This window comes from Solanum lycopersicum, chromosome 10 (genome assembly GCF_036512215.1).
Source record: "Solanum lycopersicum chromosome 10, SLM_r2.1".
NCBI classification, from domain to species: domain Eukaryota; kingdom Viridiplantae; phylum Streptophyta; class Magnoliopsida; order Solanales; family Solanaceae; genus Solanum; species Solanum lycopersicum.
The window spans coordinates 63780459-63802974 of record NC_090809.1 but is presented as its reverse complement, the minus strand read 5'-3'; the positions used below and the strand labels follow the sequence as shown (position 1 = coordinate 63802974).

Below are 22516 nucleotides of genomic sequence, written 5' to 3'. Positions count from 1 at the left end.
TGAAAATTAAAGCCATTGTTGAAATTAGTTCTGTGGATGGAAATACAAAATAGCAACACTATAAACAGCACAAACCTCTAACTAATTGGTGGAAGCCAGGTAGGCTAATCATTTTATTCAAGCAAATATAGAGCAAGAATGGATGGTTTAGGCATATATAGTGAGAGAAAAAAAGAGAGTATAATATTGCTCAAAGTTGAGTTTCAAATTGTCCTTGTTTTCCCTATTTCAAAATTAGTAAAAATGTGAACTTTTAGAGACTACACACTTGTGTAACTTAAATGACAGTACAACACTAAGCTCTCTGACTCTGGGCTTCCCAAGCTAATTGACCAGAATCATAGCCATATTGTGAGCACAACAAGTGGCAAATAGCAATCCTGGTTATCTAGATCCCTAATGGTGTAGCACAACGATAGAAAAGGTGGATACCGATAAATCGGGCATGGTGATCATAGAATATAAATCTTGCGCAGAAACAAATTAGGCTATCTGAACTGGGGAATCAAAGGGTGGTCGTCCTAAGAGTTTTTTCAAGGGTAGAGGAAGGGCAACTGGTGGATCTCATTAATAAACAAATTGAAGACATGCACTTCTACTGAGAAGAAGACATACGTTGAGGGGAATCAAATCATAGCTTTCTTAAGCCACAAACAGAATGGAACAACAAAATCAACTTCACAGAAAGGGCAAGACCAAGTCCAACCATACTTTCTGTAAAACATAGCAAATTCAACTACATATAGAAAATCAACCTGTCAGAATTTCATCCCAGCCCTCAAGAGCAAGCATGAGGTGAAAAGCACCTACACATAGAATTAAACCGAGGGAACCTCAAATTTCACAATTCCTCCCAATACAAGCAAATGAAAATAATTGAAACTTACGATCCCCAAAACCTATAATAATAGCAAGCAGGAAAGAAACTACTGTTATCAATTCAGGAAGAAAATTAAAATTTTAGTTAGCCAACACCACTCATCCATTTGGTCAGAGAAGACATGGGAAAGAACTAACAAAAAAATTAGGACATGGGTAAATAACACATTACGAATAACACTGTTTCACAATCAAAAGGCGGTGAGTTAGAAGGAGCAGCCTATAACGATTAACCACTAAACAAAGATTTTCACTCCAGCTACATACATATCAGTTAGTCATAACATCAAAAACTGTACCAATGTTACCAAGAGTTCTCAATGGCTTCTGGAATAATAGCTAATCATAAGAAAAGTTCAGCATATTTTGGAGGCATGATGTGGTTTACTCAGGAAAGGTCAAAGGATACAAGATATGTTGGGGTTTACTAAAGGGAGCCCTCCAATCAGGTACCTGTGTTCCTCTTAGTACTAAGAAGATAAAAATCATTCAGTGCTAGCCTCTACAACGTAAGCTAATTGGTAGAATTGGATCTTGGACAAACTGATACAAGGAACATTAAAAAGGCTAACCTTTAAAGGTTGTCAGCCAACAGTGACTTCATTTCAGCAATTAGCATAGCTAATCAGAAAAACTCCAGATTTGTATCACACCTAATAGCAAGTTGACAAAATTCTTCGTTCATGAATGAACATATCATACAAGCTGGCCTAACAAATACATAAATGAGAAATGGATAACAAAGCACTGAACTTTGGAACAAGCGGTGTGCTTCTGGAAACCCATCAACGACGGTATCTGTGACGCTTGAAGTTAAAGTACAAATGCAGAATTCCTCGGTCGAATATGCACTTGAATCCCTTTTTATGGGAGTACTCCCATTCTCTGTTAACAATTCGGAAAGCTATGTCCTCATAAGGAGGGCCAGCATGGAATTTTATGATGCAAGTATCAGCACTATCTCCATCTTTCTCTATGACATAAGTTGGAGCTCTTGCTTTGTCAACAAGATCAGGATAGAAGATATTGAATTTGTATCCCTGCACAATCTTTGGAGGTGGGTTGTCATGATCATAATGAGTTTGATTATACTTGTTCCATTCATAACCAGTATGAACACGGTTGAAATACTTAGGCTTCCTTGGCCTATACTTGTCATGCCACCAGTACACCTGTGAATCAAGATTAATTTCATCATTTGAGCCAAATACTACATCCCCTTCCTCCATTGCTCCCATAGTTTTAGAAGCCTTCTTCTCAAAGTTGTCTTCTGCAGGAGTCGGTGGCAAAATCTTGTCTTGGGCACGTCTCTCTTCCAAAACAGCCATACGTTTCCTCTCGAGTATCGCCCTGTCCTCTTCAGGATCAACTGCTTCTTCTATATCATCCCCGTGCATTAAGACAGGCGAATAAGAACCAGCCTCTTCATCGTCTATTTCTTCTTCCTCCTCCCCCTCCACCTCCTCTTTCTCCTTAACTACCTCATTCAAGATTGGTTCTGGAGAAATGGCTCGAACATCATTTTGCTCATGATCCGTGTCTTCCTCATCAGTCCTCAATGTCTCTTCCACCTCTACATCACGGCTCTCCACTGGTTTCTCAAGATGCTCAAGATGTTCGCGCAGCATTTTAGCGTGAATTTCCCTTAAACAAGCCTTAGCCTTGTAAATCTGAAGCCGTTTAAGAACAGCTTCCCAATATTCTACAACTTTAGCAGTACCAGATCGCATTTGTGATTCAATTTGTGACTGCAATGCTTCTAATTCACCATAACCTTTACCTTGTAACAAAGACTTCACATCTGTTTCAATGCTGGAATGCAAACCCCTCTCTTCTGCTAGCAATTCATGTGGTAACTCCTCTCCGCGTACTCGTGCTTTGTCCATTGCTTCCCTTCTCCTAGCTTCAGCCAACTCCCAGTCACAAACCACCAAAAGGGCTTCCCAATACTGTATATGCAGTGGTGTTTCCCTATCCAAATCAATATGCAATTTTATATCCTCCTGAAGTTCTTCCATCTCTTTTATAGCCAAACCCTTGAACACCACATAGGGCTCGTCTATTTCCACATCGAAATCTCCAGAAGGTTCTAATTGCTTGATAAGAACATCAATAGGCTTAACACGACCTTGACGAAGACGAATTTCAGTCCGGACTTTGCTCTGATCGAAATGAAACTCTTCTTCCTTCTTCTCCCAATCCTGGAACTCAGCCCGGGCCCGTTCTCTAGCTAGCATCTGTAATTCTTCTTCTCGTTGAGCTTTTTCAATTGCTCTTTCTTCTCTCCTTTTCTTCACCTTTTCAATTTCAGCCATTCTTTCTTTCTGCCTTTGCTTCTCTGCCTTCATCGAGAAAGTATCGAGCGGTACCCCTCGAGTAACATCTCGTTCAATTTTTTTCCGCCAGACAAAATTTTCGTTCAGATTCGAATCTCCAAATGGATTTGAATCGTTCGAATAACCAGAAACATTCTGCGTTTTCAGCTTCTTCGCTACTTTCGCTGCCTTCTTCTGTGCTTTTTTAGCCATATACAAAGCAATTTCTTCTTCAGTAATTTTCTTCTTTTTCTTCTTTCGCTCGTCGTCACTACTCTCTTGGTCTGCATAATCATGATTTCTCGATCTGCTACTATGACCTCGACTTTTGCTTCTGCTACTGCTTGAACGGCGGCGGCTGCTACTCGGCGGAGATGAGTCGGATTCGGATTCCGACTCGGTGTGAGAAATTGAATCGGAGTCTGATGCAATATCGTCGGAAGATCGGCGGCGGCGTCTGCCGGACTTTGACGCCGTCTTCCCTTTACTACGACGGTTGCCGGAGGAACCCATTGCGGCGGCGGGATAAGCTAGATATCCAATAATCAGATTGAGATGAATTAAGGTTTTGGGGATTTTTGCTTTTCTTCTTTTTAAATATTTTTTATATATATAAAAGTGGCATATTTGGTCAAGCGGCTAAAATATATTTATTTTGAATTTTATTTTTAAAAAAATAATTGTTGACTAATTAATTTCAAGAATTATCAATGAAAAGTTATTTTTCACTCATATTGGGTTGGAGATCTACAACAAGAAATTTGACTTCAAAGATTAGAAAGTGTATTAGCATATAATTTTATACTAGATTTAAAATTAAGTCAATAATAAATTATTTATATCGTTATATTAATTAATGGCGACAAAAATCAACAAAGGAATAATTATTTGTGCATGTTAAAAATAACTCATCCTTAATTGATATAAGAAATTCTTTCTTCTTCCATTCACTTGTCCTACCAAAGATTTTAATTTAATTGTTCTGTATTTTCGATAACATAAAGCTTAAATTCATTATTAGAAATAACAATTTTATCTTAATCAATCATTAGTTCTCTATGTATTTAATCATATTCAATATTCTTTCGTCCATTTCCGCAAGGGATTTAATCAACATTAATAATATTATTAGTTATCATTTTTATTAGTTATACAAAAGATTGTCATGATATAACATTAATAGCATAACAATAGAGATCATGTACGAGGTGGAATATAATGAAAGAATAGTAATGAAAAGATGAAGAGACTGCACTTAGTTGATATCTACATAAAATAAAATATTTATAACAGTATTCTATATATTTTTTTCTTTGGTATTAATTTGTTTTATATATTTAATATCAATTAAAGATATTTTTTTATGAAAAAGGTGAAAGGATATTTTAATTTATATAAAAAAATATCAATAATTAACTGTTTGACTAAAAGTATATTTATCATCAATAATTTGATCCAAACTTTTTTTTCTAAATAACTACTATTTTTGAAACATGTTTTTTTCTAATATTAATTTTTTTTATTATCAAATACTTATCTTACTAGGGTATTTTTTTTATCATCGTTATCTAAATAAAAATTAATAATAAAATTATTGAATAATATATATATATATATATTAGACATATAATCCGTTAAAATGTATATAATTATTTTATTATGATTGATAAAATGAAATTAAGAAGGAGAAAATTACTTTTTATTTATTTATTTATTTATTAAAGTGATTTAAAAGAAAAAGATAAAAATATTATTCTTTCAAATAATAATTTTATCGGAATAGGATGTGCTTAAAACCTAACAAGGATTGTTATAATGTGTCCTTCATTTTTAATCATAGATTTTAAATATGATTTTCTTACGTATAAAGTCGCTTATTCAATGTCAAATATCGAATGAAAAATTAAACACTATATATTTTAAAAAAGAAAATGAATAACATTTTTATTAAAATGAGGATATTTTTTATTCAAATTAAGCATCTTTAAACCAAATAAAAAAAATATGTTTAATAAGAAAGTAAAGAAAGGTTTATCAGGAAGAATATTTTTTTGACTCATTAAGTACACATTAGTCACTTTTACTTGTCAGATGTAAACTCAATCCTAAAATAAATTTTTATTTTTAATTATCAGTTTTAACATATCAAAAAAGGATTAATAATTTTTTTTATGTTTTATCCTCATTATTAAATAATTATTTTCCAAATCTTTTTCTAAGATATCATTTGATAGAGTATAGTTAAGTAGAATACCTATATCAATAAATTATTTTTTAAATGGGTATGTCAAAGCAAATTGTAGCAACTAAAAGCATAGTTAAAAGGTTTACCCTAATCTCCTTCGACAAAAAATTATATAATTTATATATGATTAAAATAAATTTTAAATATATATAGTAGATATCAAACACTCCTTTTAACTATTTCATGCGTTCATTTTTCAAATTTTATACATTTTTATTAAAATCCTGACTAAAAGTAAAACGGAGAGAGTAATAATCAAATATCTAAACCAAATTAAGTAATAATTAAGCATCTTATTAAATTATTAACGATAGAAATATACTGATATCAAACCATTGATAACATTTTAAAAACAAATTATAATTGAAATATTTTTTACATCAAACTACTAGCAATAAAAGATATTTTTAAAATTAAACGTAGTTGAATTTCGCTTAGCTCGATAGCATTTTAAATAATGACACGTGTAACAACACTATACAATATTCGTGCAAAATGTTGCTCCTACCGGCCGGCCCAAATAAAGACGTAAAATTATTCAGCTTTCTCTGTAACTGCCGTCCTGGCACCTTATTTTTTTTTTTTCATATTTAGTAAAAGTACTATATATATATATACTCATTTCACACTCTCACTCTCTACTACTACTAGAACCTTCGATTCCCCCAAATCTCTTTCAATGGCTTCTTCTATCTTAATCAATTCCATTTCTCCTTGTTCCAAGTACCTCCGCTGCAATAGAAATTACTGTTTCTCTGCCTCCGCAGCTTTAAAAGGAGCTATAAGTTTTCCGGTGAAGTGTAGTAGTAGCAGTAATTTGAGCTGTGAAAGGAGTTGCAGATTTGGGATAGTTAGGGCTTCTTGTGCCGAGGAGGTGGTGGTGGATGATCATGAGATTGATGACGTGGAGAGGAAGGTTCTGAGAGTGGGAATCATTTGTGGTGGACCGTCTGCTGAGCGGGGAATTTCATTGAACTCTGCTCGATCTGTGCTCGATAACATACAGGTGAAAAAACCGATCATCATCATGTTCTCTTACGTGCGGCCTTGATTCTTTTTCATGATCACGTAAACTTTATAAGAACTATTGTAAGTTGCAATTTTTTTTAATATTTTAAAATGTTGGTTGAAGTTTACGGAGTTGTAGTTTTGTGAAGGAAATATAGAAAGTAAAAGCGAATGGAGGAAATGTGTTCGAAGTGTGTGATCAGCTCGTAAGTTGTTAGAGAGGAGAAACATTTATTTATGTATGCTCTGTGTGATGCCTCTTCATGTATTGTCTCTCTTTCTCTTGATTAAAAAGATTCAAGTTCTTTTTCAAAAATTAGTAGTTGTGGGACTTCAAAAGGGGACCTCTGCATACTCGTGTTAGAATTGTATGACCACCTCGTCTAAAAGAACAGTTGTTTGATAGGGAACACACTATTATTTAGTTAATTTTATTTTCATCATGACCCTCATGCGTGGGCTTGGTTTTCTTTTTTGATGAAGTACATGAAAAATCTTTTTGATAAAGGGTGGCGGCGGGACTTAAGTTGATGACCTATGCTTTTTCTAATGCCATGTTGAATTGTGTGATCACATCATCTAAAAGCTTATATTCTTTGACAAAGTGATCATAATCTTTACTATATAGTTGAAAAGCACTGGTAGTTCTTGGTCTGTACTAGTAGGAAGAACCAAAACTTACAATGGCTCTCTATTCTGTAGAGAGCTTATATTTCCATCTATTTTGGCCTTTCCGTTTGCATATTTTGAACAAGTTTTGCACTTTGTTTCAGATGGATGATTTAGTTGATAAGTTGAGTGTTATTTGGTGCCGTAAGTTATGCCTTAGAAGATGTGATCTAGTACTTCATTTTCTTCTGTTGGTTGTTGCTAAGAAATGAGAGACTGTTATGTTTTACTAATGCAATGATTCCATGTGTATTATCTGTATTCTGGAAGAATATTCGTCTTTCAATCTGTGATTTACTCTTTCCAGTGCTTGAGCAGGGGGACGATTTGCATGTTAGCTGCTATTACATTGATAGCAACCTCCATGCCTTTGCCATATCCACTGCCCAGGTCTGTTGTCCAAACCTTGTCTAATTATGCACCATTTAATCCGAGAACTAGCTCATAACCCGTAAGCTTAAATTTGGGTTTAAACCTCAGAGGATATTAATTTCTGCTTTCTCATTCTGCAACGTGAATCTTGGCCATTGGCTAGGCACAATATGCATTTTGGAATACCAGTTCTCAGACTAAATTTCAATTCACTTATTGATGGTTTATCAGCTTCTTCTAGGCACTAGGCGCCTTCTTTGTCTTTTTTGGTTTTGGCTCTTTATTCTTGTTAAATTGTACTTACAGGTATACTCAAATACTCCTGCTGACTTTGATTTCAAACTTGAGAGGTTAGTTTTCACAGCTTAACATCTGGGATTATAGGGTAAATTCTTCCCTGCTTGTTGAAGTTGAAAATTTTCTCATATTGTGTTTGCAGCCTTGCCCAAGGCTTCCGGTCATTATCTGACTTCACAGAACACCTTGCTTCTTCGGTGGACATAGTTTTTCCTGTTATACATGGTCGTTTTGGTGAAGATGGTGGCATTCAGGTTTTTTTTTTGTACCAAAAAACTTAAGAAATTTCACTCATACTAATTGTCTTCTGTGTTTGAAAGCTCTGAACGACTTCCTTTTCTTCTGTTTGACATGTGTCTTGATGCATTTTTCAGGAGCTATTGGAACGATCAAATATTCCATTTGTTGGAACAGGGTCCATTCAATGTCAAAAGGCATTTGATAAAGTAAAATACCTGTTGCATCAACTTTATTTTTGTTTTCTGATCTAGTTGAGGAAACTAGAATATATGTATTGCCTAGACTAGACATGGTATTTGTTTGAAAAAAGAAACCTTTCATCTCGAAATTAACTTTTTATTTCATTTTAAAATTTTCGATTGTACTTTTCAACCCTAGTAATCCTTAATTTGAAACTGTAATTCTTTTCCGAAACCTTTGATCTTCATATTGATATTTCACTTGATTTTATATATATATATATATATATATATATATATATATATATATATATATTAATTTATACTAAAATACATGGGCAGCAACTTGTTGACATATAATACATTGATTATATCCGTTTTCTTGCTGCAACAGGCTGCTGTCTGTAATGCATTATGCCTCCAAACTGCTCTTTGATTAATAGATGATATAGGTTTTCTTCCGAATTCTTAACAGTATGATGCATCCCTGGAGCTTGACAGACAAGGTTTCGTGACTGTACCTAATTTTCTCATACAGGTGTGATTTGTGCTCCATAAATTTCTTTGATTTTGCTTTGTCTTTCTCTATTCATGTGCTTTCTTCTACTTGGAAGTTTCCATTTGCCAGGCATATGTTACTACTGTTAGTAATGGTCTTCTAGTTTATTTGTTTTTCTCTTCTTATTTCTGTTTTTCCATCTTCGAACTTTGTTAAGTTTGACTTCCATATCATATTTCTTAGGAACAGGCTTGAGCTTGCTCACCTGAGCTAGCTGAGCTTGAATATTCACAGCTCAGCTTGATTCAACTTGTCTCCATCTCCCCTTGACAATCATTACATACTCTATCTTTATATTATGTTGAAGCTGGAAAAATGTTCCTTTTGCTTCTCTAATTATCCAAAAAAGAGAAGTACCTTTTGCTTCTCTATTCATCTATTCTTGGCTGGTTGCCGCTCTGTCTTGTTCCTGGGCTTTCCCTTGTTGGTTTTCTAGCCAATGTAACCTACCACAAAAGCTTCTTTCTTAAACTGTCATGCTGGAAATTAGATTTTCATTACACCCAAGGAGCAGAATTGTATGACTTTTCAAAATTAACTGTGGTTTCGTCCTGATCTTAGGGAAATGAAACGGATGAATCTGGACTGTCGAAGTGGTTTGAGCAAAATCTACTGGATATTAAGTCGGGAAAAGTGGTGGTAAGCATTCAATGGAACATTCATTTTGGTTTTCTGCAGCACTCTTGATCCATTATTTACATTTAGGACCCACACAATATTGCAGGTAAAGCCAACAAGGGCAGGATCAAGCATTGGAGTTAGTGTTGCCTATGGTGTCTCTGATTCTCTGACAAAAGCTAACAGAGTTATTTCTGAGGTAATAGTTTTCTTCTCCACGTCATTCTTCTTTAGTTTTACTTGTTGTAGTACACCTCTTGATTAGTGTTTGTTTCATAGTGTATATGATATTGGAAATTTAAGTCCTTTATATACCTTTTTGCAGTTTGTATTCAGTATATATTCAATCAATAACCATTTTTCGTTACTTTGGCAGGGGATAGATGACAAAGTCCTTATTGAGATTTTCCTTGAAGGAGGCAGTGAGTTTACCGCAATTGTCCTTGATGTAGGTTCTGGTTTTAATTGCCAGCCTGTTGTATTATTGCCGACAGAGGTATATAGATACTTCGTTCTCTTTTGGTATTAAGTTTATTATGAGGTTTATAATTCTCAAAAATAACACTGAAAGCATTATGTGCCTTGGTTTGAACTGTACGAGTACAATGACTGTAGATTTTCATTGTGCTGGGGTGCTAAAAATGCAGAGATATCAGATAAATAAATCCAAAAGTTAAGAATTTCTAACATTGCTTCCAGTTTAAAGTGCTATTATCTGTTGACAATGATATTTGAAATGCTATAAATGATGGCACCAGTTTAATCTATTATATAAGTATTGCATAGGAAGATACTTCTAAATGATTTCTATATATGTAAGTTTATCATGCCTTTTCACATAGTTCTTGATTACAGGCAGAAGTTGACACAAAATCTTTTATTTGTATGATCGAGAGCCAAATTTCAATCCAACAATTTTTTAAGGGTGACAATTATTATTAAGAAAAGTGACATTCTTCGGTTTCTCATTTTTTAAAAAAAATATAAAAAGTGGTACTCTTTGGTAGTCCATTGTTGAGCTTATATATTTGAATTCTGATACCGATCTTTTTGAGCTTTACAATTGTGCAAAGGGCATCGGCCCTCTTGGATCCAGCAGGAGTAGGAGTAGGAGTAGGTAATTTAGTATTGATCCGGTGAAGAAAAGAGAATTTCTAGTACTTATAGTGGTTCATCATGTATATGGTGCGGAACAGTTACTAGTGTCACATTTAGGCAGTGTTAGTGCAGAGTTACCGACATTCTGCTCCAGCTTGCTTTTGTGGGGCTATGCTAGTACTTGGAGGACTTGAACTTCATTAAGTTTTCTTGGAGCATCGAGGATGTTACTCCCTCCGTTTCAAAAAGAATGACCCTATTTCCTTTTTAGTTTGTTTCAAAAAGAATGACCCCTTTCCTTTGTTGGCGACACTTTAACTTTAACTTTACACGTGGCATGTTTAAGACCATAAGATTAAAGAGTATTTTGGTACATTTGACATAACTTTAAATTAGAACCACAAGATTAAAAAGTCTTCTTTCTTTTCTTAAACTCCGTTCCAAGTCAAACTAGGTCAATCTTTTTGAAACGGAGGGAGTACTTTTTTTGGCAGTTCCCTATTACTTGTTAAAGTTTCTCATGTACAGAGTATCCAGTGCTGAAAAGTTTATCCATACAAAATGTGATTATTGGGAATCAATTTGTTAAAATGGCTGTTCGGCAATAAAATCTGCAAGGAGTGACAATGCTATTTACTGTCATCATGGTTGATGTTTTACTTCATGTCACGTCACACCAGTTATGGATCTCTTGTAAATGAGGATTCTGTAGGTCAATAGGAAGATCTTTATGTTTTATTATTGTTAATGAAAGAGTTGAAAGAGAGCATTTTCTTTCTGCGTTTCGCTTGCAAGATTTCAATCAAATGGGCTCACTAGCTAAAGCGATGAATTTCTCAACTTTCTTAATGCTCTATATGTTTAATTTTCCACCATGTTCAGGTGGAGCTTCAATCACATGGCACTGTTGATGTTAGCGAGAAAGATGCAATATTTAACTACCGAAGGAAGTATCTCCCTACTCGACAGGTACTATAAATATTTCTGATTGGTGGAATGTGCACATAAAACTCTAGGGACATGTTTTTAATTTTTTTTTTCATTTGTAAGCATAATGATGACATCCTCGATGTGATAGATAATAGCTTGGCATTGAAGGCATAGTTAAGTAATTATATTTCATATGGTGTTCATTCATTTAAATTACCATTGTTAAGGTTGTTTCTGCCCTATATAAACACAAATTTTACTAGATTCCTTTTTTGAGAATGGTAACATGTATATTGATGTATACTTGACTCCCCTCAAAACTGGGAGTCACCCTTTCTTACAAAAGTGAGCACATAAAGAGTTGTCCTATTCCTTTGTCATCTCACAAGGAATCTAAGACATCAAAAATAGAGACATGATCTAGTGTGATACCTATTGTCATAACCCATAGAAGTCCTCCCAGAGCAGTAAATATTTTCCATAGTTGTAAAGTCGCCTTACAGTGACAAAAAAAAGAAAGATGAATTGTTGTCTCTGCCTTACATCCACACAGATAGCACCTAAAACACAATTGAAATCCTCTCTCAGAGAATCTCTCATGTGTTAGGATTACCCCTCTTGCCAGTAGCCAAGTGAAGAAGGCCATTTTTTGTGCTACTTTGACAAATATGGAATGATTGATGATACGGAGGTCCTATGCTTTTGTTTATTTTTGATGGCATTCTTTTCTGATTTAAGCCTCTATCTTGGTCCTAATTTCAAAGCTAAAACTGTACTTGTAAATTCTTCTTGCTTATATTAATCTTAACAGCCAGGCAAATATTGCAGGTTGCTTATCACACTCCACCTAGATTCTCTATGGATGTGATCTCAAAGATCCGTGAAGGAGCGTCATTACTATTTCAGCGACTTGGCTTGCGTGATTTTGCTAGAATTGATGGTTGGGTTTTGCCGCCTTCTACAAAAGCTTCCACTTCTGCAGGAAACAAATTTGGAAGGACTGATTCTGGCACAGTAATATTCACTGATATTAACTTGGTGAGATAGCTTACTGACCCTTCCTGTATTTTTTCATCAGTATTTTTGCTTGAACTGTATTGTACATTCTTCTCCCCAGATCAGTGGAATGGAGCAAACAAGTTTCTTATTTCAGCAAGCATCAAAGGTACTCCTATTGCTGGTTATTGGTTTGTTGCAGAATAACACGATGTGAAATTCCGGTCTGCTTTGGTATACGCCCATCCATATGTAAATCTTGTGGTGTCATTTTATTTGTAGTTAAGAAAGTTACCATGCTGTAAGTGTCGGTGCAGAACCTATCCCAAAGAAGAAAGTCCATTTGGCATGAATTTCCCTCAACTCAAGAAGAAATCCCTTTGACAGAAATTGTGTATATCATAGTTTGAATAAAAAGAAACTAATATGTAGCTGTTAGGCTTCATCTGGAACAAATCTCGACTATCTTACATATGGAAGTTCTGATTTGTCAACGATATCATATCCTTCCCTGCAATCAAACATTCAAACACTTGAAGAATCCTTAAAAAGAAAAGCAGGGAATGATAGCATTCCCTGTATAAGAGAATTGATGGATTTATGAAGTCAATTTGAGTAGCATGATATTTACCAGTAGAACAACTTCTAATGAAAGATATTTTACATGTTGTATTCTATAAAATAGCTAGTCACAGTCTTGTTGAATCTGATGACTTTGTGCATCTTTCCGTGTCAGGTTGGATTTTCACACTCAAATATTCTCCGGACCATCATCCAACATGCTTGCTTGCGGTTTCCAGATCTTTTATCACATAATATCATATCATGTCCATCGAGAAAGAGATCAAAATCTTCGCCAGTGACAGAGGATTTTATTAAACAACATAAGAAAGTGTACGTCATCTTTGGTGGTGACACCTCTGAACGCCAAGTATCTCTTATGAGCGGAACCAATGTTTGGCTGAATCTAAGAGCATCTGATGATGTAAGTTTTCGTGTCTACCAGAGTAATGAACCTTATATTCTGAACATAAGTACTGTGACTCAGGGACAGATTCCTTTTTCTTTTTTATTTTTGTTTTGGTTATCCATATAAACAACCATTGTCTATTGGAATGAAATGGGTTTGAATAGTGTGGATGGATGTAAAGTATTCATATAGTCAACCCCAACTGGTTAGGGATTGAGGCATAGTTAGTAAATAATTTAGTCTGGTAATCTTTTCCTCCACCCCACTCTCCCCTCTGTTGAAGGGAAATGTAGGGTGTCCCACTTTTCTCTCTGGTGACTTAAGTCTCCAACCATTATGGAGGGTTTCAACTAGAGCTGCCCTCACCTGTTGCCTCAGAGACCGATTCTTCAGTTTGTCTAGTATTATTGATTGCTGAAAGGCTAATCTTATGGTGGCAAATGAAACTACCAGAAGCTTTGGAAATTATCTTATTTTAAGTGATGAATTAGGAGTTGATTATTTCAATTAGTCCTCATTCACGGCTTCCTTATTAAATTTAGGTCAACCCTCTTGCTCCAGTGCTGCTGAAATTCCAAGCATTCCCATCTTGATTTAATTTTTTGAATTGGGGGAAACTAAGTGCTAGAAGTTTACATTCAAAATCATGCCCTGGTGTCTTATGTATTACAGAGCTCAAAACCTTCTTTATATTGAATGGTTTGGTGTTCTGATAAACCCTGCCGTTTTCTAGCAGTGTTCAATCAATTACATATTAAAATATTTGATTTTGGTCTGAGCCCTGAGGTTATTGACAAAGAAGATGTGTCTAAGACACTTCATTTATTTTTATCCAAGTCTTTTTTTTTTTGGGTTCACAGCTTGTGTTTCACACAGGCACGGGAAATGACATGTTTGTTATTACTTCAGCAATATGTTTCTGCAGATAGTGACATAAGTTTGACTATAAAATTCTGTTAATGTTTCACCTGTCTATGCTGGAACTTTAATCTGTTCCCTCCAGAGGAAATCCATATGTAAAATTGGTTGCCAGCATTTCTTACATGGTATTATATCAATGACCAGATGTGTCAAATTAGAAGGAAATGATGGAAAAGATCTCTTGCCTTCTGTGATAGTACGAGAGTACAACCGCCTTGGTTTCTTGTTCGACAAATATTATCTTCTCTTACTTCTTTAGCAGTTTATTTTGTAATATTTGTTCAGACGTACCCAAATTTATCCTGCTCGTGTTATGATGTTGGAATCTTACTGTCTGCAGCTTGAGGTGACACCGTGCTTGCTTGCCCCTGCAATGAGCTATACTGATGTTTCAGACTCTGCTACGCAGAAAGTAGATGAGAAGTTAAAGACAGTATGGACATTGCCGTAAGTATATTGCAACTGCAGTAGACTACAAGTATTGTGTATCTTATGTCCTACTTTACTCATTCTTTCACTTTTCTTGTCGCAACTGCCAGATAAACTTCTCTGTATTAGAATCCAACTCAGTTCATTCTATGACAATTTAATAGTCCTGTACAAATTTCAACGCACTTCTACAGTTCTTAAACACTCTTCTTTTTGTACATTTATCTTCTAAAATAGAGCCTCATATTTTCATTTGTAAGAGTTTTCGATAGGTGAATGCGATTCATCGCTTTGAAAGAAGAAAACCTGTGTCCATCCAAAACCTGTTCTATCCTCTCATTCCAAATTATCCACATCACTGCTTGAGGAATGTCCACATTACTGTTGCTTGAGGAATGATTCTTGAAGACCCTGTCACTGTTTTTCCTTCTAGCTTGACGCCATTTCATCAGTTTCTTGGAATTTACCCAGCTAAATCCTTCTTATGTTAGCATTACGTACTAAAGTCCTGCTACTTGCAAAGCAACAGGTCATCCACTTCTGTTGCTGCATATTTACACATGAAACACTACCTTTATGCAAATGCTTCTCATTCTTACATTTCTGCTATAATAATTACTCTCTTGCTGCAGCCAACCAAAATCAGTAAATTATGGTACTACTTTGGGCTTTTACGGCACCCAGATAGCCCACCTGAAATTCCTTCCTCTTTTCAGAAATGTATCATAATGGACTTGATGGGAATTTCCATTATACATATCTTCTTTAGATGCTTCTTCCTGTGTACACCGTTGAATCTTGTTAGATTTAGTCCATGAGCTACAAACGAGGGGATAAACATGATTAGACATAAAAGTATTGCTTCATGTTGTGATTTCTGAATCTCGTTGGAGCATAACCTGGAGGAAAATATTTGAGATAGTTTGATGTAAGGTTGTGATCCTCCTAGTTTTGAATATTATCTTACTGCATGTCAAACCCTTTTCCTTGGTGTACAGCTATTCCCTTTTGCTGAGACATACTACAGAAGAAGTCCTTGATGCGTGTCTAGAAGCAATTGAACCCAATCAGGCAGCTTTGACATCTCACTTGCGGAACCAGGTCATGGATGATCTCACAAGAGGTCTGAGAAATCACAGATGGTTCAACGGGTTTGATATATCAGATGAATTACCAAAGAAATTTTCCCTAGAGCAGTGGGTCAAGCTAGCTAAGGAATCTCAGGCGACTGTTTTCATTGCAGGTCAGTAGATGTATACATGCTTATAACTTTTCGTCAACTGTTAAAACCGTGTTAGTATGTGCCTTCCTTTACATATTTATTTTTGCTTCAGTAATATGCTATGAAGTAAGTAGATAAAATAAAGTGGCATGTGAATTCAGCTATGTGTTCATCCTCATGAGAAAAGAATAGCTTATTTCCATTCTATAACACTATCAACTTTTGTTAGATGTTATCATTTAATTTCTGAAAGTAATGATGACAATTATGTTACTATGGCCGTTGATAGTGCATGGAGGCATTGGAGAAGATGGCACACTTCAATCTTTACTAGAGACAGAAGGGGTTCCCTATACAGGTCTGTATTGAATGGTATTTTTGAAAGAAAGGAGTACAAGCCAACTAATAATCACTAAACTGTAGTTGCTTTCTTGCCCTTCTTATAATGGAAGGTCCTGGTGCCATGGCTTCAAAAACATGTATGGACAAAGTTGCAACCTCTCTTGCTCTACAACATGTGAGTTGATATCCTTTGTTTCTTCACCCCTCGCATTATTCCGAGTATGAATGGAATCAAACATCAGTCAGTCTATTGTGATTAAACGAGTTCAGTTAATGTTGCATTATTAGCTGCAACACAAGCATGTCATTGCCACAGTCTGAGATATATTTAAGCACAGTATACTTATGCATAGGCACATTAATAGAACTTCCTCCCTTTTTATAACCTGCACAGGTATTTCAATTAAGCTATTGTTTCTAAAGATTGACATTGCTGTTCATACAAAAGTTTGTTTTGATGATGACGTACTAAAAGCAATTGAACTTACATGACGGAACTTTTGCCTCAACCATGTTTTGATTAGTTTAGTAAGATTCAGAGATAGGTGCTTAGATTACGGCAAATAAAAGCTGGACTATGATGATTTTTGTTTAATTCATGGATCAGTTGACCTGATTTGCTACTCATTCCATGTCCTGTATTTTAGTGAAAGAATGACCTTCTATAGTTTGAGATATGCACAATTGAACAATTGCGAAGTAGTAAATGAATGCCAGTTTACCACTATTAGATCCCAACTGCAACATACATAAAAAGGTTACCTACATTCGTGAAGGTATAGTTATATGGGGGTGGGGATTGGGGGGGAGGGGGGTGGGGGGTCGAAACCAAGACTTAAAAACCAAGGGCCTTGCTACTTTGGCTAAGGTTCATTCTTGAGTTATTTCAAATTAATTTGAAACTTCTTTTTGCGTGGACTTCATCTGCAAGTTATAAATATAGTCAACAAACAGATTTTGCATGCCACCTATAAATAAAGATATCTATAGCTGACAAGCATATTAACTCTCTTTGGATAGCTGACCGATTTTGGAGTCCTTACAATAAATAAAGATGTGAAGAAGAAAGAGGATCTGCTGAAAATGTCCATATCTGATCACTGGCTTGACTTGAAGTCAAAACTTCACTGTGACACTTTATGTGTAAAACCGGCCAGAGATGGTTGCTCAACTGGTGTGGCCAGATTGTGGTATGCTTTTGTTCCTCTTCAATTCTGTTCTACTTAAATAATATTGGATGCAAATCTTAAAAAATGCTTCTTGTTAACTTGACACTCTGCCTTATGCAGCTGTGAGGGGGACCTTGCCTTCTACGTAAATGCATTGCAAGACTGCCTACCTCGTATTCCTCCTAACAGCCTGTCAAAGGTATATGTGACTTCTCTGTTATTGCTCCTCATCTGCAAAGCTTTTTCTCCCAATCATAGTTATCATAATTCCATTTGTCATCAGTTTGATCAATAGTACAGTGCTTGCTTTCATTTTTTTAGCTGTAAACCCGCAGATTTGCCATGTGCTTTTCCCTTTATTCTGCATCATTTGTTGTATCAGTACTTTCATGATATATAAAAGCAGCTGTAAGTATCGTAACATGGAACATGCTTAAGAGATTGGTATTGCCTATTTAGGTAGGTAAACACAACACTCAGTATAAGCCTCTAGTAGAATAGTCAAAAAACTTTCAATTAATTGTGTAGTGTGTACAATATGTAGAAAACCGTGTGAATCATCAATAAAATATTTGATTCACGTGGTCTGCATGCTGGTTCATACAATTCGCCCCCAGCTCTTGTATTTGTAAATAGCTTGTCTTGAGTTCAATCAAATGTTTTTGGAAAAGAACCACAACAATGTCACCTTATTCCTAATAAATTGACCCTAAAATAGCATATCTAGATTATAAGAAAGCCTATAGATGCTACAATTGCAGAAATTGCACCCCACAAATTTCTATTTTTTCGATTATGTAAATAAATTGCAAATACAATCAATGTAATAAATGACCAAGTTTCTTTTGGGTCCTAATTACAAATACGACCCCCACACTTTATTAGCCCATACCACTCTGAAAGGATTCCTATGGTTTAAAAGGTAAATTCTTAAATTACAACTTTTGACCATCAGTATAAAACTAAAAAAGTTGATTATAAGACAACTTTGAGCAGTTACATCCTTGTTGCTCGATGTATAATGAGATTTTAGACTTCACACATATTTGTGGCTCTAAATTTTCCATAAAACACTGTCACCAAGGAGATTCAAAACAGTACAAAAGGTTCTTATAAACAAGTTCCCAAGAAATTAGTCCTCTTGGCTATAGCAGCCAATATTATTACCATATTTTTGTTTTTCGATTATCGAGCTTTTTTGTTTCCCAGTTGTTTTGCAAACTTCTCCTAGTACCGGAAATTCTTCTTGTGTGCTAGCTTTAATGCTTGATTGTCTGTTTTCTCTTTTTTGATTTAACCATGAGAATTACACTATTTCCTAGAATAATTTTCACTTTTTCGAACTCGTGTTTGATTATAAGATTTATCCAACTTGGAGTTGGACTCGAAATTTGGGAAAATGTTCCAAACCTGTTTTCCCACTCCATCTTTATGACTTCCAATAAAATGCTCTCCTATCTCCTTTGCAAAAAGCATAACCAAACACTACTCCATCTTCATAAATTCCAAATAAAGTGAAAAATATTTGAAATCTTTGGCCAAACGCCTACTTAATTCTCAGTCAATTACCAATCTCTAATACTTTTTTCTTTTGACACCGAATGATGATTCCAGGATACCTTAAAACTATTGTATCATATATTTCTCTTGGTATCTGATGCAGGCACATGGAATGATTGAGATGCCAAACCCTCCTCCGGAGCTCTTAATATTCGAACCTTTTGTCGAGACTGATGAGATAGTAGTTGCATCCAAATCCAGAAATGAGAATGCACACAATTTGCTCTGGAAAGGGGATAGTAGATGGGTAGAGGTCACTGTAGGTGTTGTAGGAAAACGTGGAGCAATGCGTTCATTGACTCCTAGTGTAACCGTGAAAGAATCTGGAGGCATATTATCACTGGAGGAGAAATTCCAAGGTATCTCTTCATTGTAATTTTTAAAGTGTAAGACATTATATCGCTTCCAGTGATTTGGACTTTCTCATTGTCTCATTTATGCATGCTCCAATATGTAACCACAGTTCTATGCTTGTAGTAAAAAGAAAAGAAAAGATAAGCAGGTAGATGGTCTTGTCCCTAGTTATTCCTTAGCCATAGGTTCATTGAGTAAAGCTTATTGATTCTAGTTGAAACCATTAAAAATAATAAGCTTTGTGAGGGATACTGTGGTTTCTTACTTGTCAAATGATGACTAAGACATTACACGGTTCCGTTTGCAGGTGGAACTGGCATCAATCTGACTCCACCTCCACCTTCTATTATGAGGTTAGTTATGCTGTATTAGATATGACTACCAGATTTATGTCAATATACATTTCTACTTAAAAATAGTTATTTACAAAGCCAGAAATTGTTCTTTACAAGATGTACTTTTCTGTGTGTCAAAATTACCTACATATTTCTCACAATTACTTTCATCTTTTTTTTCCTTCTCAATCAGTAGTGCGGCCTTGGAAAGGTGTAAAAAGCGTATTGAACTTATTGCAAACACTCTACAATTAGAAGGATTTTCGCGTATTGATGCATTTGTTCATGCTGACACTGGCGAGGTATGTTATTGCTGAGATTCAATTGATTGAACAATAACGGAAGTGAATCTAATACTTCATAGTTAATAATATTATTAAGGAAATGTGTCTTTTCCAGCAAGTTGCAGTTCATGATGTTCGTCTTGAGATAATTGTTACACACTCATGTTAATTATACGAGTGCACAGAGAACCGTGGTGAAGAGTTCACCATGTGGTTTAGAAGGCTGTAGTACTCTACTAAAATTTTCAAAGTATTCATCGTTTTTATGGTCTATTTCTGTAATACCTGTAGAACCAATTAAGTTGATACAAGATAAATATAAGAGGTTGAATCACCTGTCGAAACTGGTCGTTTGCGGTTGAATTGGGGCCAAAGAATCATTTTAGAGGCAATATTTATTGTTGAGTTAATTCAGTAGTAGAACTTGAGGAGATCAGAACTTAATAAAAGGATTTCTGCAAACTGCAACACTTAACATGCCATACAATTGATAGAATTACTGTAAATTAGATAACTATTTGCAGATGTTATTATAAGATCTTATTGGGGGTATGGTTGTTTTGCGGTCACAGGTACTGATTATCGAAGTGAATACAGTTCCAGGAATGACTCCTTCCACCGTCTTGATTCATCAGGTGATATATCTGCTTCTTCTTCAATGACCACATATATTTTCAATTTTGGACCAAGTTTATGCTATTCGTAATTATCCGCAGACTATATACAATGTCATAGATATATGAAAAAAAAAAAGGTTCAGTGAGCAATTCGAGTAAGTCAAACTTCAACGATTTACATTATCGTGTTTGTTGTATTTAGGCACTTTCAGAGCAACCTCCCCTGTATCCACAACAGTTCTTCCGCACGTTGCTTGATCTGGCATCAGAGAGATCTATGTGAATATAATTATATCAGAAGATTTCAGGTTGTTCATTTCTCTCTTATTATCTGTTGAGTCCATCCATCATTTTCCTTCCTATGTTGTATGTTAATTCAAGACTCTTTGTAGAAATGTTGCCTTTTCAGGATCTTTGTTTTATCTACTAAGTGTACATGTTGAACTATTGTAAGTGCAGATCACATCTAAATATTCTTGTTCCTATAAAATGTCGTCTATCAAACATAAATCGATTGATGTGCAAGTTTAAGGGATCGCATATGTACTACTGTTTATAGGCTATTTTGTAAATTAGATCACCCAAAAGTATTAGACTATAATTATCCCCCACTTTTAATACAGCTATTCAATGTATTAAAACTTCTATAAATATATGATGTTATATTATTATTAATAATAGGGTAACTTGCCTAAATCTCACCAGTTTAGGAACTATTACTTAGATTCATGCTAGTTTGTAGCATTACAAATATATCCGACTTTGGACTTCGGATATATGATTTTGGTGCGTCCAGATGTCTTTATATTGGATAAATAGGATCAAATTTAGGTATAGTTTATTTTAGTTATATCGTACCTAGGTCGATTCACATGTATCGTACTCTCTCAATGGTCATAGTCCTCTCTTGCTCGCACTCTTCTTTCGAGAATCTCTCTTGCTTTCTCTTCTTATTTTAATGTATCTAATGACAAAAAATATTGTATCTGATTTGAAACCTGGTACAAAATTAAGCACTTTTTTGGTCAGCGGTTATTAGTTTTCCTCAGTGGTCCAAGCAGTACAACATCACATGGTTTCTCCACTGTAAAATATTAGCTGAAGCCAGAGGTCATAACTCATAAGATAGTTATCAAATTAATAAATTCTGACTTTAAATACAGATCCAGAAAGAGAAAAAACAAAAGTGTTACCTAAAAAGTAGTTGAATGTGAGTGTCCTATAAAGAGTTGGATATTCCAAATACAATAAGAGTTTATCAATAAAAGTCGATTAACATTGTAATTAATGAATAAATAAGTGTGTTAGGTACATCTTTCACTCAGTGAAAAGTAATGAGGCTAATTTCCCCCCTCCTCAAATGAAGAAGTAGTAGGGGCGTCGATAAATGTTAAATACTTTGAAAATTTAAAAAGAAAATTAATTTTAAAATAAAGTGATTTTTTTTTCATTTTTAGTTAAAGATATTAACGAAAAGGGTAAAAACGTTTTAAAAAGGTAAAATGACATTGAGAAAAATATCATTCTAGCAAAAAAAATATTATTTATCGATGAAGAATCTTTACAAAATTCAACTGAGTCGCTTTGGTAAAAAACTAAAGGAAATAATAGCAGCCACTGAAATCTCAGAGCTTAATACGTGCGATATTAGCTTGTCCTATAGTTTGAACTAAAGTCATATCTCTATCAAAATGTTCTCTTTTGTAAAAAAAAAGTAAAAAATTATTATTATTATTTTCAAGTAATATGAGTGAATTTTACGAGTTCGAGCCTAATTTTATTTTTTTAAAGACTAGACTTTCCTATGAAGATTCAGATTTATTGGACCTACCGCATGAATGGATATTCTTTTTTAGTCTATATTAAGTGAATTTATGGAATTTTTTTAAAATAAGTGAATTGTTCAAA

The 22516-nt window shown here is 34.8% G+C and overlaps 2 protein-coding genes across 2 annotated transcripts; one reads left to right on the top strand and one right to left on the bottom strand.

Moving 5' to 3' along the window:
- Positions 1 to 1437: 1437 nt before the first annotated feature.
- On the bottom strand, positions 1438 to 3957 carry LOC101252831 (splicing factor Cactin). The gene has a single exon (XM_026033140.2). It carries the CDS (start codon positions 3705 to 3707, stop codon positions 1665 to 1667), a length of 2043 nt encoding a protein of 680 aa, XP_025888925.1. The 5' UTR covers positions 3708 to 3957; the 3' UTR covers positions 1438 to 1664.
- Positions 3958 to 5920: 1963 nt separating this feature from the next.
- On the top strand, positions 5921 to 21118 carry LOC101268046 (uncharacterized). The gene is made up of 24 exons (XM_004249507.5): positions 5921 to 6445; positions 7435 to 7506; positions 7795 to 7838; positions 7928 to 8039; positions 8160 to 8231; positions 8680 to 8742; positions 9325 to 9402; positions 9488 to 9580; positions 9758 to 9877; positions 11362 to 11448; positions 12238 to 12447; positions 12527 to 12574; positions 13142 to 13390; positions 14637 to 14743; positions 15724 to 15968; positions 16237 to 16305; positions 16400 to 16464; positions 17310 to 17479; positions 17579 to 17657; positions 19122 to 19377; positions 19680 to 19725; positions 19901 to 20009; positions 20564 to 20626; positions 20811 to 21118. Exons 1-24 carry the CDS (start codon positions 6119 to 6121, stop codon positions 20889 to 20891), a joined length of 2865 nt encoding a protein of 954 aa, XP_004249555.1. The 5' UTR covers positions 5921 to 6118; the 3' UTR covers positions 20892 to 21118.
- The last annotated feature ends 1398 nt before the right edge of the window (positions 21119 to 22516 follow it).

Excerpts from the sequence above, each read along its gene's own strand:
- LOC101252831 (XM_026033140.2), bottom strand. The coding sequence starts at position 3,707 with ATGGGTTCCTCCGGCAACCGTCGTAGTAAAGGGAAGACGGCGTCAAAG.
- LOC101268046 (XM_004249507.5), top strand. The coding sequence starts at position 6,119 with ATGGCTTCTTCTATCTTAATCAATTCCATTTCTCCTTGTTCCAAGTAC. Across the intron at positions 8,232-8,679 it reads GTCAAAAGGCATTTGATAAA|TATGATGCATCCCTGGAGCT; the intron begins GTAAAATACCTG and ends AATTCTTAACAG. Across the intron at positions 13,391-14,636 it reads ATCTAAGAGCATCTGATGAT|CTTGAGGTGACACCGTGCTT; the intron begins GTAAGTTTTCGT and ends TACTGTCTGCAG.